Consider the following 14,738-nt stretch of genomic DNA (forward strand, 5'->3'; position numbering starts at 1 on the left):
GCATTACACAAAACAGAGGAAACAACAATTTGGTTAAAACTAAGCATTCATTAATACATACAAACAAATCTACTTCAAGAACATGAACAAAAACAACAAAAAAGGGACTTTAATTCATTTGGGAGCTCATAAGGGTTTTACATTTTTAAAAGTAAAACTTGAAAGGAAGAAAGAAAAAAAGAATCTCAGGGTTTCCACAGCCACCAATTTAATTTCATCTAATTTTCCTCGCAGCATACAATTAAATCCTCTATAAACTCAGCCGATGGTACCATCTCCTTAATTTTAATTAGCGACGCTGCTTCTCTCCTGGCTATGCTGGCCCCATCATTACTGCTCCTTTACCAGCTCATCTATCTCCACCTTTTTTTTTTTTCATTCAGCTTCTTCCAATTTCACAGCGAGCCCCTTCTGGTAAATTTCCTACCCGCTGCTGGAGATGGTATCGCAGCCTCGTGATCCTGCCAAGACCCACTGTCAGTAAGTCCGACATGCAGCCTTTCGCAGGACGAACTTCCTGCAAGGGCCTCAAACCCATTTGGCTGAGCTTCAATGCATGCAGGCTCCTGAGAACTGAGGCAGGGAGGAGACAACACAAAACATCAGTCAGCATCCCAGCTCAACCCAAAGTCGCATAAGCTGCTTAACAAGGAGCTACCAACAGAGAAGTAGAGAAACGTAGCCTAGCAGTGGGAGCCATTTCTGTTTTGTAGGCCAAACAAAAATAATGGATTTTCCCAGCTTCTTATCTTATTTAGAGTAAACTGATTTAGAGGGACATATGGACCTGGTTTCACAGACCCATTCTTAGTGCAGGAAACCAGTTGTTAAGAGTTCAAAGAAATTACAAAATCTTATTTTTCCATTTCAATAGTACAGTCTATACAGGAGCCTACAGTTCATAAAAACACCTGACAAAGATCGAACTGCTATGCACTGCAAAGAGTTGCTTCATTTTTTAAACAATCCTGTATGTCAGAAACACCTTTGATGACCTGACTTGGAAGTTTTTTCAGCCCAAGCAGCAGGGACTCCCTACTTTGAAGGGAGTCCTGTACCTATAGTTCATTAACCTAGCATCTGCTTTCAAAGTTTTTCTACTGCACTTTTACAGCATCCTTCTATTACATTGTGAAGAGCTTTGACAGCAGCGCCCAATATTCCCAATGCAACAGCGCAGAGTGTAAAAACTGACTGATTTAAAGGCAAAGACAAATGAGTTCATTTAAATACTGCAGTGGTTGGGAGTTAAACAGAACACCGGAAAAAAATGTGCAACTGCGTCAAATGTGCAGGTGGCTGTAATGGGCAGTAATGATCCAATATCCATGAGATGTGTGTCCTGGTGCTGTCGTCAATCATTCTGTTAAAAGCACACAGTAGTTGACAGCAGCAGGCTGTTGCTTACCCAGTCGTGTGCTGCCCAGGAAGCAGGTCCTCTTCTGAGGAATCTACACAGGCAGAAATCACATATTAAATATTATAGAGGACAAACAACCTTTCCTGTTTAAATGGAACCTGGCAGCACAAACCTGTGTCACATCTCCCAATTAGTAGTTTGCCAATAGTATTAAAAAAAACATTAAATCAGCCAACTCATATAGGTCTAGTCAATAGTAGGGTAGTCTTTGTGGGTCGTAGGAATAAGACGAGTGGCATTTCTCCAGAGGGATAAACAGCATCACCAGTCAGATTTTTGTGAAACACTTCTGCACAACAAAGTCACGTAGAAGCCCAGCTCAGCAAATCAAGAGAGTTCAGTCCCGCAGGGCCTATTGATCTTCAACACTACTTTCCTGGCAAGGTCTGGCCCAGCCTCCCAGCACAATCCCACAGATCAGCAGTACCTGACCTTAACCTTTAACAGTACATCCTGTATCCAATTGCTTTGTACACTTTAGTTTGGTACAATATGAAAACTCAAATAAAAAGAACATAATTTAACATGAATAATAATAAAAGCAAGAATATATATATTTGTAAAATGTATTATGCTTTGAATTGCTTTGTATTATGTAAATCTGAATTTGTAATGTTTGATGCCTTGTACTGAACTGTATTTTTGCACTTTGTATTGCGCTTATGTTTTGAAAGTCGCCCTGGATAAGGGCGTCTGCCAATAAATAAATATTATTATTATTATTATTAATAATAATAAAAGAACAATAATCTATAAAGAAACCAATATAGAAATAAACAAAAACTTTGTATACCCATTTCCAATGGCACCAGACTTTCCAGCATCTGCTTTTTAGTTTTTTGGTCAGCTTTCCGGACAACTCCATCCTTCAACACTTCTTGCTAAAGAAAAGACACATGTCAACTAAGCCAAACGTTCAGTTTTTTGGAAAGGTGTTCCTAGAGGAATAACTGCAAGAACACTTGATCGGGAAATGAAGCCCACCATGTCGGCCTTTTTGGACGCATTGCTTGCTGTGGTTCTCTTCGCTCTGCTCCTGTAACCTGTGCTTTGAATAACGCCATCATATTCCCTCAGTTCTTCATAGGAGTTTTTCTCAGGGGCACAGATGGATAACTTGGATCCTGTGAAAACTGAACAAACAAAGATTAAACAGCAAATCGGAACCAATAAATACAATAAAAAAAATACAGTAGATAAGAAAAAGAAAATCCTGCACGGTTTAAATAGCAAAATATTTGGTGAGCAAATGGGCTTAAGAAACGCAGTCCCCCAATTAAGCATTGTGCTCATAATTTCCACTGTTGAAATCACAATAAAGCTTTAATTGTAGAAGTTAAAAGCCCAGTGTTCAGGGGCTGCATCGATCAAACTAATGACTGCATATCCTCAATTAATAGAGAAACCCCTTCACCCAAGACTGTAGTTAGTACAACGGAGTTTAGTTTGAACATTAGTCCATATGTGAATTACAAAAAAACAAAAAAAACAATGCTATGTTACTTGTCAAAGAAGACCAGAAGGCAATTTCACACAAAAAAATAAAAAGGATTTTTAATCTTTGAAACTGAAATGCCAATTCCGCAACATGACAAAAAAAAAAAAAAAAGACTCATTACCAGCTGTTTCAACAATGGCAGCTTTTACTTTGATCAAACAAACATCCTGGAAATTAGGATTCATTATCAGCTTTCTGTGGCAACCTATTCAGTAAACTACAACAGACTTTGTAAAATGCAGGGATTAGGAAGACTGACATTTTTTTCTTGGTCTTCTTTCATACACAAGCAGAATGTTAATTTGTTTTTCCTTAACTGTGAAAAAAGCTTCCCACCCCAACCATCACCAGTTACAATAAACAGTATTGCAATTGTAAAATTATTTACAACGGAACTGATACATACTGGAGTGGAAAGAGGTTAAAAAAAGGTTAAAGGAATTTGATACATTCAATTTAATACATTAAATCGTGAAGATTGTGGCAGAACAATGCAAATACAATTTTCTGATGGAAATATAGTGGCTCAAATCCTTTGATCTTTCACATCAGAAACACTTTCACATTCTCCTTTCATCTGCACTTTAAAGGAGATTTGCAATAGCATTTGAAATTTTAAACTGGGCAAAAGCTACATTCTCTTTGTATTAGTTAGACTATTTTGAGTGGCTGTGCAAAGTCGATCAAAACTATGGCAAGCAAAAAAATTGCCTTTGAAGTTAAATTTGACTTAGATAAAAGTGCTCAAAAACATACCAATGGGAATGAGGATTAAAAATAAAATAAAAACTATAAAAACAGGGGCTTCATATAGTTTAACATGGTTATTAAAGGGAAAATCAAAGTAAAGATGGTGTGAAGTCTTGGTAGGATTCTCAACCATTCCATAGGAGTTCATGATATGAAGACTCAGAAAGATTCTTCTTTTAATTGGACAACTAGGGAGGGATGGTAGTGGAGCTGTAAAAGTGCAGTTGAGCTATCGCATAGATCTTGCTAGACCATGGTTACCCTAAGGCACAGGGTTCTCAACCCCAGAGAGGCTGGAAGAGAAGGGGACGCCCCACTCACACTGAGTTCCTGTGTCCTGTTCAAAGGCATGGATGGTTCTCAGAAGTCCCTCAACCAGCCTCTTAAATCGCGGACTCTCCTGCAAGCTTCTGGAAAAGTAAAGAGGTCAAACACATGGATCCTTTTTAAATAGCTAATCTTTTTCATCAACTGCAGAAAAAAATTATCTGTACACCTACTGTCTATGTTTCGGTGTATTTTTGGTAGCATCCTCAATTACAAAAGGGAAAATTCTGGACCAATCTGCATTGATATAAGTATATAAAATCACAGGCTTCTATAAAGACTTCAATATACTGAAGAAAATGTCAGCGTTATCCTAGATTCATAACCCCTCTGTGATGTGTTTTCCCCTCTGCCAATTTCCCCAGAGCCATTACCTTTTAGTGACTTCCGATTTGCAGAGTGGACACTCTGCCACATTCTTTCTGTTTCTGCCGAGCAGCTTCAACATGCAAAACCTAAGTGCAGAATACAGACAAAATCAACAAGTGAAAGGGAGATTATGGAGGAATTACATTTGCCTGAAACTGCCAGAGCTCAGGGAGTCAATTCTCACATCTCAGTCTGTACAGATATCACAGTCTGGTTGAACTGAACCCCCCCCAGGCACGTCTTCATTTCTGCAGAACCTTCAAGACACTATAGCGTGGCAGCTATATCAGCTTTGACAGGGATGGCAGGAAATTGAGTTTGGGTCAAATCGAGAATGAAAATTGTACACCACCCACTTCATCCATAAAGGCAATATAACCCAGTGTGCTTTTTTGACATATACTGGGAGGCATAAAGACATGATTGGGGAAGGAGAAAAAAGAAAAGCTTCGCATTTGGACACTAATTAATTGTCAGGAGAGTTTTCGACATTCATTATTGTCGGTTTAATATATAAATAAATGAAAAGAAAAGAAGAAAAGTGAATTCCCATATTGCAACTTTATCAAGACATTCTCAACAGGACCGAGATCAAACATGACTTCAGGCTTTCTGGTCTGAGATCATAGCCCAAAAAATAATAATAATCATTTGCTGGATACTAATTCCTACAGGGCTGCATTTGTGAAACAGGTCCTTGGATACAAGCCTACAGAAAGCCAAATGGATTTTATTTTTCGGCATTCATACTTTTCATTCACATATCTACAGCGTTTGATACAAGACTCATCTGAACAATGTGTACTAGAATGCAAGAGAAAAAAAAATTCAAAGACTTTGATGATTTGATCTGCAGTGTGATCTGAGCACAGATATTTATGAGTGTTCCTCGAAGTCCCCAGACACAGGTTATGTGAGCACTACTAAATAGAATGTCCAAGCAAATACATTCAGATACCTAGGAAAATAAGAGAGGAGGCAGAAGTGTACAAAACCTGCACGTTAATGTTGCCATACCAGGGCAAAGGAAAACTAGACTGTGTACACTAGTGGCCGATCCCGTTTTGTTTATACTGATTTCTCCAAAAACTACTGGTCAATTATGGATACATCATGCTCGAAAGTAATTACACAATAAACAATAGAAAATCTCAAGGCTAAATTAAATTAAAAGAATTCTTAAAATCACTCAAACACACAAAAATATCATAGCCAAATATCCTTAAATTCTCAACATAAAAATAACTTGGCCACTTAATTCAATAAGTATTCTCATAATTTGACATTTTAAATGGTTTTTCAGTTTTTAAGAAGTTGGAGATTTCAAAATAAATAAATGGACCAGGGTCGAAAATAAACTACGGTTTTGGCAAAATAAGACTGGGCAATGAATCAAATACAGATTCATCAGACATGACTCTCAAGAGAAGTGAGCACGGCACAGTCCTCAGCAAAAAGAAAGAAAAAGCAAGTCAAGTACTGCTGGAGTTCTCAGATTTGTTTTCTAGAATTCATACTGCATCTGCCACATCAGTGTCCTAACATAAAAAAAGAGAATGCAACCCAGCAAAAAGGACACAATTAAGCTGATTAATCTTTCTAATTAACTACGGGCATCATTAAAGACGATGAGTTTACAAAGACTAGGCAAAAAGGGGATGCAGTGCAGAGTTATAGCCGAATGGACTAATTCAAAGTGAATTCTGCATAACATAATAAGGTGGCATGCTTGGTATATTAAAAGTCCTTCAAAGGGAGAAGTCACTGCTTGCATGCAGATAGGATTGAATTCAGTCACCGGACCAATTCAGTAACGCCCAGAACAAGCACCAAAACATGCCTGATTGGTAATACTCCATGCATAAGCAGTCAATAGAAAGTTTGTTTAAATCGGTCTGAATTTATTATGTATCCCATTTGACATAATGTGTTTAAATACAATGAACAAGTTTCCACTTCAAGGACATCCAAACTATTCAAATAGGACTTCTTCAAAACATGCGATGTGCAGCATGTTCCTTAACCCATTTTTACAAATTCTTGTGGGGGGTATTACAAATTTAAAAATAAAGAAAAAAATAATTGTGGAATAATGGCTTGAATACCGCCATGTTTTTTACACAAATAAACAGCTCAATAAACTTTATTTTAAAAAACAAATGTGTTTAATGCATTTGGAGATTACCTGCAAAACTGGTGGTCACATTTTGTAGAAACGGGCTCTTTCATCAGATCCAGGCTGAAAAAAAGGAAATACAAAGTGATTGGTTAGGCGGAAAATAACACACTTCAACTTCAACACACACAAAGAAACCCTCAGGACCAGTACAGTGATAAAATCCATAGAATCTCTGTGCTTAAACTTAATAAAATGCGTTGCGTACTTCCTATAGATGAAGAGGGTGAATATGCACATACATCATAAAAAGGTAAGATTTAGATCAGCCGAGTGACTCAGTTGACATCCTGAGGGCCCAGGTGGCGAAGGCTGTTCTAAATCACCCATGAAGAGCGCGGGGAACATTTCATGATGAATGGACACAGCACAGCAATAAGGCAATAAGCTGGTCCATTTCTCCCATCCAGAAAGCAATTGCTACGATGCAGAGGGGCCATTCTCAAAGACCTTGGTGTCAACTTTTGGTTTATAAATGCATAAATAAACATGCCATAACTTCCAGACAGATTTAACTTTAAATCAGCACAAAGCCTAAGACCAAAAATTAATCAAAGCAGGTAAAGGTACAATCAGAAAAGGTGCTCATTTCTTATACTGCTAATAAAAAATAGGCAAAGACAGAATTATTTAAAATCAATTCAAGCCGGTTTCAAATGGTTACATCCATGTATCTTATTTGGCAAAGAAGGTGAAGAGACCACATGGATTTGTGCTTCATACCCTTCAAAAAGCCCTACACCATCCTCCTTTAGTGGTCAAATTGCCAACTAAGATCTCAGCTGACAGCACACAAATAGATATGAGAAACAGCAGAGTTATTTTACTGGACTTCACTTACCATATAGGACACTGCAGATTTTTGTGGATCATTGACAGCACCTGTTTGACATCCTCAACTTTACCTTTAGGAGCCGCCATTCAGTCTGCTTTGAATGCATCAATCTAAATGAATAAAATAAAAGACATGGTTTTCGAAAACGTTTACTCTCTCACTCTATATACACACACACACACATTTTATTTGTATTACTATTACAACTTTTGACGAAGTCGATATTTATTATCATATGGCTTGATATAAAAGGCTTACATTTCCAACCCCCTTAATAAATGGAAATCTCATTCAATCAAAGACGCGATCTTGTTAAATCAGGTTTGACACTTTATCTTTAGTAAAAGGAAAAGCCTACTATTAAGATGTAGATGCACACGTTATTCAGTAGGCTAAAACATACATAATCAATCTCGCAAACGTGTCATGAAATTACATTTAGAAATTGTACAAAGGCTATGGTTGTTATAAAGGAACCGTATATTTTAAGACATAGTAAGTTTAATCGCATGATCTAGACTCGTTTATACTTTTAACAGTGGGATGACAAAAATGGTTATTTTGTTTAGCGATGTGTGTCCGCGTAGTTTTGGTGATGAAACAAAAAAGTAGCTGTTGGGTCGACAGGATCTATACCGACCGCAACAATCTCATCGCACGAATCACACAATACACAGAAACACAGACAAACAAAAGAAATGCTCAATATTCGTAACAACAATAAAGAAAGCATACTTTTCGCATTATCTAGTGGCACCTCCTCTTCCTTTCAGATTTTCCCGCAACAACATGTCATGTGACCTTGCCTGTGTTTATTTGCAGGAGTCCGACACTACCACAAGGGTCGCGTTGGTGTGGCGCAGATTTCCGCATTTTGCGCCGATCTGCGCTGCACCACCAATGGGATCGCCGGGATTCCGCAGATCTGTGCAGAGCTGCGGACATCTGCGCTACAAGAACGCGACCTAGTACCGTGGAGGCAAAGTTGAGTTTGGACAGAAACTAAAACGTACTTCATTATTTTAGTTTTAAATTCCAGGCGAACAACAAATGGTTTTAATAAGTCGTATTATTACTATAACCTATACGATATAAGCTTGGTATTTGACCGTCCTGATATTTAATTGTATACAACGCAATACAGAAACACATCAATCTCAAATTAAAAAAATAACTAAACATTTTTCCAAACCAACCACTTTAGTTTAGTATGTTTTACACGCGTTCTAGTCAATATTTACGAGGAATTAAGTGAAATTCGCACGTGTCCAGATTCATGTCGTCACTTCCTAGAAAAACACAGAGAAGCCGGAAGTCCTGTGAGAGAGGAAGAAAAATAATAATAATCTGAACTCTGGTTGTTACCGTTACCGAATGTTTTGTTTTTGTAATAATAATTAAAATAAATGATATGCTGGTGAGCGCAAGGACCGTCATTTGATGTACATGACTTCGATCTTTTGTCTGGATAAAACAAGGGTGAGATTTCCCCCAGCAGGTTATCTAAACATGTTTATATTGAACAGGAAGTGCGATTTAAAGTGCAGTACTCTGCTGCTGTAGTAGAGTTCAGATGTGGCTTGGTTATTGTTGTAAAAATGATTATGACTTTCTCTACACATAAAATGTTCCATCTGTGTTCTGTGGCAACTCATTAGATTTACGTTGTTGCATGAGGTAAATACAAATATTATGAGCTGTTTATATAATAGGGGTTAGTTGTATGTTCTGTAGTATCAATGCAAACTATGACAATATTGAAATAGAACGTAACATGAATATCTATAGCTATGTATACCTGAAGCTATATATATATATATATATATATATATACGATTTATCAGACGTCTTCCCTGTGCAAGAAAATTGAGCCATTTAAAAGTGGATAGTTTTAAAGGTTTGCCAACATAAAATAAATCGATCTGTGCTTTAATGTAAAATGCACTTCTGATATATACATCTTATTTAAATATATAATGAATTGTATGTTTGTTTGCTTTAATGGCAGCATGGAACCCTTTACATTACGAAATGACAATGTTGTGTGCATAACACCTTTCCTGAGCGAATTGTCCAATTCAACGTTTGACGGCATCTGAAAGACGGATCGAATATAATACAGAGTTTCCTTCACATTCAGGTTGTTGAATATGTGATCTAGTGACCGGTTACTGATTCTCATTGCAGCCCAGCCATGGAGGGCTCCAAATCCTCCAGCTCCACAATGCAGGTGAGCTTCGTATGTCAGCGGTGCAGCCAGCCTCTGAAACTGGACACATCTTTCAACGTGCTGGACAAAGTCACCATCCAGGAGCTCATAGGTAATCCCGACCATCTCCCCTGCGGATCTCCTTTATAACCCTGCAGTCTAATGCAATAAACTCATTGCATTTGTTGGTGTTTTCCCAGCTCCCTTAGTCACCGTAACGCATATAAAGCAAGATGAGAGCAACGAGGATGAAAATGTACCCGAGGTGAGTGTAGAACAGTATTTTACAGAGACGGATCTATCTCCTGTAGGTTCCAAAGCCATTAACTTGTTCTTTATTTTGTTCAAAGGATTTTGTGGAAAACAAACAAGATGGAGTATCAAGAAAATACATTCCTCCAGCTCGGTAAGACCACTAACGATCACATAGCTCTTGTGTTTCATTTACACTCATTATTTTACTATGTTCAACTTCAGACCTACAGATCTCTCTTCCTTTGCATCCCCTCTGAGTTGATCTCAAAGTAACCTTTATTACTCAAATCTAGGGTAGAATATGTGGCCTGTCTCAAGTCCCTCAGACTGCAAATGTTGTTTTAGTGGGGACCTTTTGTTTGAAGCACCTATTTGAGAAACAAACCACTATGTAATGTGCACCCCATGCATTGGGACTGGTAATTTAAAATGTAAACATTAAAAAATCTTCCTCCAAATGAAAACAAAGCCATTGGAGACTCCAGGATAGTGCAGCATGCTTGTAATGTTGTGGTGATTCTGTCATTGGTGTATTGCAGGATGCTTTCCACTGAGAGTGCCAATAGCTTCACCCTGATCGGGGAGGCCTCTGATGGAGGCACCATGGAGAACCTGAGCCGGAGACTGAAGGTAATTCAGTTTTTGTTACGTCTGATGTCATATTGAGAATACATTTATTAACATTTTATAAGGAATTTAATGTTTATTTGTGTTGACAGGAAACCATTAGGAATCATTGTATCATTTACCTCCCCCACCTCATCCTGGAAGTCTGCATTTCTTAAAAGAAAATAAACTGTCTTCATTGCTGACTGCTAGCTTTGATCATTTTCAGATAGAAAAAAAGACAACCACCCTGGGATACATTTAAGGAATAATAAATCTCAGTGTATGAGAAATGAGTTCATCATTTTGTACCGCACGCAGCTTAGTGACACACACACTCTGCAGTTAGCCAATGAGTTGGGTGAGAGATCCCTGACCCCATTTTCCTCTCTCCTGCCACTCTCAGGTGACGAGTGACCTGTTTGATATCATGTCTGGCCAGACGGACGTGGACCACCCTTTGTGTGAGGAGTGTACTGACACCCTCCTGGACCACCTGGACACCCAGCTTAACATCACAGAGAACGAGTGCCAGAACTACAAGTGAGTGGGAGCTGAGGGCAGTGACTTCGCATGATTCCCATTTAATATAATCATTAACTCAGTGACCCAAAACGTCACGTTTACGGGTCCAAAAAATACAAACAACGAGGCATGAATGCAAATAGCTGGATTGATTTGTGTGTGTGTGTTTTAAACGAGTGAAAGTACAGGTGTTAGACCATCTTCCTCGTGCAGTATTCCTTTTAAAAGTGACAACTGAGCACCTGTGACTGTCTCCCTGTAGGAACTGTCTGGAGCTGCTCTCTCACATGACAGAGGAAGAGGAAGGCTCTTTGCTGGCAGAGCTGAGGAAGCTGAGTTCAGAGGAAGAGCAGCTGATCCAGGAGCTGGAGACCATCGAGGCCCAGCGCAAAACGGTGGCCGAGGACCTGGCCCGGGGCCGAGCTCACACCGAACAGCTGGACCGAGAGGAGCTGCAGTGAGTAGAGCGAGAGGGAGAGAGAGGCTTACACACAAACGGCATGTATTCCAAGTGGATCACTGCATGCTGCAGATGCTGACATTCCTCCTGTTCTCTCCTCTCCCTAACACACACACATTACTTCCCCACACGGGCTGACACGGACACCCTGGTCCCAAGCCCTGAGCTCCAAAGATGAGTTAGTAAACACTTGACACACCCACATCCCCAGAGCTTCACACACGAGTGCTGATTGTATTGCAGGGTCCACATAATTAGTGTAGCCAAGCCCATGACCGACCCAGAAAGTCACACTGAAAACGTGTGGTGGGAGGTGCTAAAAGTAGGGATATCAGAGCTCTTGTTGAACCCACCTCCCTCTGTACCACTGCAAGGTATCAGAAGGAGTACAGCGAGTTCAAGAGACAGCAGCTGGAGTTGGATGATGAGCTCAAGAGTGTGGACAACCAGATGCGCTACGCCCAGATCCAGCTGGACAGACTCAAGAAGACCAATGTCTTCAACGCCACCTTCCACATCTGGTAGAGTAATTTCAGCGTGATTAGACTCTTCTTTGAGAAAGAAAAAGAAAAAAAACAAGTAGACTCCTTCCTTGATTTGTCTGTAAAGACCTACATTTTGAATCGCAATACTGAGTAAGACCAATTTTATTTCTTCCTGAATTCCTTTCATGTTAAGTACATTCATGTTTTGAGTAATTATACCTTTTATTGAACATAGTGGTTTTAAAAACATCCCTTTAATCCAGCCTTGAGAAAAGCAGGCTTCAATTCCCTGGTGTCATATGTGATGCAGTAGTGTCGATGTCCTGCTTTCCTCCGGAGTGACGTTTCTCCTATTCGACCGCAGGCACAGCGGGCAGTTTGGAACAATCAATAACTTCCGTCTGGGTCGGCTGCCCAGCGTTCCTGTGGAGTGGAACGAGATCAACGCGGCCTGGGGGCAGACTGTGTTGCTACTGCATGCGCTGGCCAACAAGATGGGCCTGAGGTTTCAGAGGTGAGAGGGTAAAAACAACAAAGCCTTCCATGTTGGTGTTATTCCCCCCACTGTGGGGTTTAATTAAGGAAAAAGGGGTCTCTCTGCAGGAGCCATGGCAAGTGACTGCTGTGTCTTTTCTTCGTTTTCCAGGTACAGATTGGTTCCGTACGGCAATCATTCGTATTTGGAGTCACTCACAGATAAGTCAAAGGTAAGTTGTGTCCTGGGGTTCATTCACAGTTTTACTTTTTGACCTTTGACCTTTTCAGCCTGATTTTCCAAAGCAGCACAATTTTTACCTCCTGAAAATGATTGAAACCAATGAATCACTGCTCCTTCTCCCCTGCCAATAGGAGTTGCCACTGTACTGCTCTGGGGGGCTGCGCTTCTTCTGGGACAACAAGTTCGACCACGCCATGGTTGCCTTCCTGGACTGTGTGCAGCAGTTTAAGGAAGAGGTGGAGAAAGGGGATACAGGCTTTTGTCTCCCCTACAGGCAAGTAACGAAGGGAGTGACCCAGACGGTACCTCTGCTCCAGGCACACATGACAGTGGAGCTGCTGTCAGGGCCACCATGGGACAATGACAGAAAGCACATGCAATGAAATGCATACACAATTTAAAAGAAAAAGGCTTTCTGTGTGGGTTCTAAATAATGATTTAGGGTCTAGATAGTTGTTTTCCAATTGGCATACACAGTTAATGGACCCAACCTCTTCACCATCTGGTGTTTGATTCAGAACAGCTCTCGGTCACTTATTAATCAATCATTGAGCACTGAAGAGCTGACAATAATTAAAAGGTCCACTTTAGCCAATTAGTGTTTGAGTAACAAGAGTAACTTATACAAGAGTAACTTAGTATAGTAACTCAGGTGGAGACGTGTGTATATTCAGCGCACAGGTACTGGGCTGCTATGGGCTGGGTAGGAAAGCCAGCGGGGAGTATCTCTTCAGTGACTGATGTATTTCTCCTCCTCTTCCCACAGAATGGATGTGGAGAAAGGCAAAATTGAAGACACGGGTGGCAGTGGCGGCTCGTACTCCATCAAAACGCAGTTCAACTCGGAGGAGCAGTGGACGAAAGCCCTGAAGTTCATGCTCACCAATCTGAAGTGGGGCCTAGCCTGGGTGTCCTCCCAATTCTACAACAAATGACTGCCTGACAGGACGAGACGAAGTCCCGCTGCGGACTCGACTCTGTTCGCCACACTAGACTTCTGCCGCTGCCAACGTTTGCCCTGCACGAGATTTATATTTATACCTGGACGACCACACACCATTAGATGCTCTCGTTTCTCCTTGTCTCCTCCTCTTTAATTCCTGAGGACATTTAACTTTTGATTCTGCCAAAATGTTTCTGGCTGCTAAACGGCTGTATGAGGTGCACTGTATCTAGACACTGTTCTGCCATTTCTTTTCGGTTCCCCAATTTACACTGCGATCCCTGAAAAGACGGCGCAATAAAATCAATCCAAGACAGAACACAAGCAACAGGGTTTGCAGATGGACGATCATTAAGCCCATTACACTGGTTACAGTCACCATTTTTTGTTTTCTTCCTGTGAACAAACACAATGAATAGCTTGGAACCATGTAACAAAATCTTATATTAATTTTGTTTACCTGGAACTTTGTAACCTGAACTAATCCGTCACACCCATAACAAATAAACTGCACTCTTCAGAATTTCCTTGTCACTAATTTCCCGACAGAGATGTCCTTGGCGAGAGACTGGGATGTAGTTTTGCCATAGTCACATTTTAAACTCCATCCCCTCAAAACCAAAAGAAAAAAAAAAGCACTACTGAGGTTTAAAATATTTAAAAAGTGTAATCATTTTACATGTGTATTAAATTGCAATAGTTCTAATAAATTAAATACCGCTGTAAAACAGTTTGTTTAGACTGTATTTGTGGTGTTTTCCTTCATTTTTTTTTCCTTTCAGTTTGTAATATTAATGAGACTTAGTTGAGATGAGATGTTCAGTTTTCCTGTAGGTTTGTGATGAGAAAGCGAGAGCAGTAGTTTGAGTAATGGTGGGGAGATGCAGGGCTGGTTTCACAGACCCTCATTAGCACTAATCCTGCACTGTTATTTTAGGTAGGTAATCCAAGACGAGTGTTAATCAGGGTCTGTGAAACCCACTGATAGTTCTCTTTAATCTTTTAACACTTATAAGACTAACAGCTTTTTAAATGTCTCCAGTGCAATGCTTCTAACTCCAAAACTGCCTTGTGCTAGATTTGCTTCTTTGAGCTTTTATTGCCACTTTCAGAAAACATAGCATTCAGTAACAAGCAGACCTTCCACTTTTTTTTTTCTTGT

At 39.9% G+C, this 14,738-nt stretch overlaps 2 protein-coding genes across 2 annotated transcripts in view; one reads left to right on the forward strand and one right to left on the reverse strand.

Annotated features, from left to right (window-relative positions):
- LOC136742327 (breast cancer type 1 susceptibility protein homolog) overlaps positions 1 to 8,289 on the reverse strand; it is a 47,415-nt gene extending 39,126 nt beyond the window's left edge. Inside the window, exons 1-9 of the mRNA XM_066698584.1 lie at positions 8,111 to 8,289; positions 7,382 to 7,485; positions 6,550 to 6,603; positions 4,370 to 4,450; positions 3,990 to 4,078; positions 2,405 to 2,553; positions 2,214 to 2,301; positions 1,409 to 1,451; positions 428 to 573 (exon numbers count right to left, since the gene is read on the reverse strand). Of these exons, the coding sequence (XP_066554681.1) occupies positions 428 to 573; positions 1,409 to 1,451; positions 2,214 to 2,301; positions 2,405 to 2,553; positions 3,990 to 4,078; positions 4,370 to 4,450; positions 6,550 to 6,603; positions 7,382 to 7,461 (730 nt within the window). The 5' untranslated portion in view covers positions 7,462 to 7,485; positions 8,111 to 8,289. The remainder of the gene's footprint in view (positions 1 to 427; positions 574 to 1,408; positions 1,452 to 2,213; positions 2,302 to 2,404; positions 2,554 to 3,989; positions 4,079 to 4,369; positions 4,451 to 6,549; positions 6,604 to 7,381; positions 7,486 to 8,110) is intronic.
- Positions 8,290 to 8,668: 379 nt separating this feature from the next.
- On the forward strand, positions 8,669 to 14,099 carry becn1 (beclin 1, autophagy related). The gene is made up of 12 exons (XM_066698586.1): positions 8,669 to 8,854; positions 9,563 to 9,696; positions 9,785 to 9,849; positions 9,935 to 9,990; positions 10,379 to 10,469; positions 10,852 to 10,988; positions 11,233 to 11,427; positions 11,805 to 11,951; positions 12,280 to 12,429; positions 12,562 to 12,622; positions 12,765 to 12,907; positions 13,400 to 14,099. Exons 2-12 carry the CDS (start codon positions 9,570 to 9,572, stop codon positions 13,566 to 13,568), a joined length of 1,341 nt encoding a protein of 446 aa, XP_066554683.1. The 5' UTR covers positions 8,669 to 8,854; positions 9,563 to 9,569; the 3' UTR covers positions 13,569 to 14,099.
- The last annotated feature ends 639 nt before the right edge of the window (positions 14,100 to 14,738 follow it).

Source organism: Amia ocellicauda, chromosome 3 (assembly GCF_036373705.1).
Source record: "Amia ocellicauda isolate fAmiCal2 chromosome 3, fAmiCal2.hap1, whole genome shotgun sequence".
Taxonomy (NCBI): domain Eukaryota; kingdom Metazoa; phylum Chordata; class Actinopteri; order Amiiformes; family Amiidae; genus Amia; species Amia ocellicauda.

What these genes read in the sequence shown, in the direction of transcription:
- becn1 (XM_066698586.1), top strand. Translation starts at nt 9,570, where the DNA reads ATGGAGGGCTCCAAATCCTCCAGCTCCACAATGCAGGTGAGCTTCGTA. An exon ending in ACCTGAGCCGGAGACTGAAG is followed by an intron (nt 10,470 to 10,851) that starts GTAATTCAGTTT and finishes TGCCACTCTCAG; the next exon opens with GTGACGAGTGACCTGTTTGA. An exon ending in AACGAGTGCCAGAACTACAA is followed by an intron (nt 10,989 to 11,232) that starts GTGAGTGGGAGC and finishes GTCTCCCTGTAG; the next exon opens with GAACTGTCTGGAGCTGCTCT.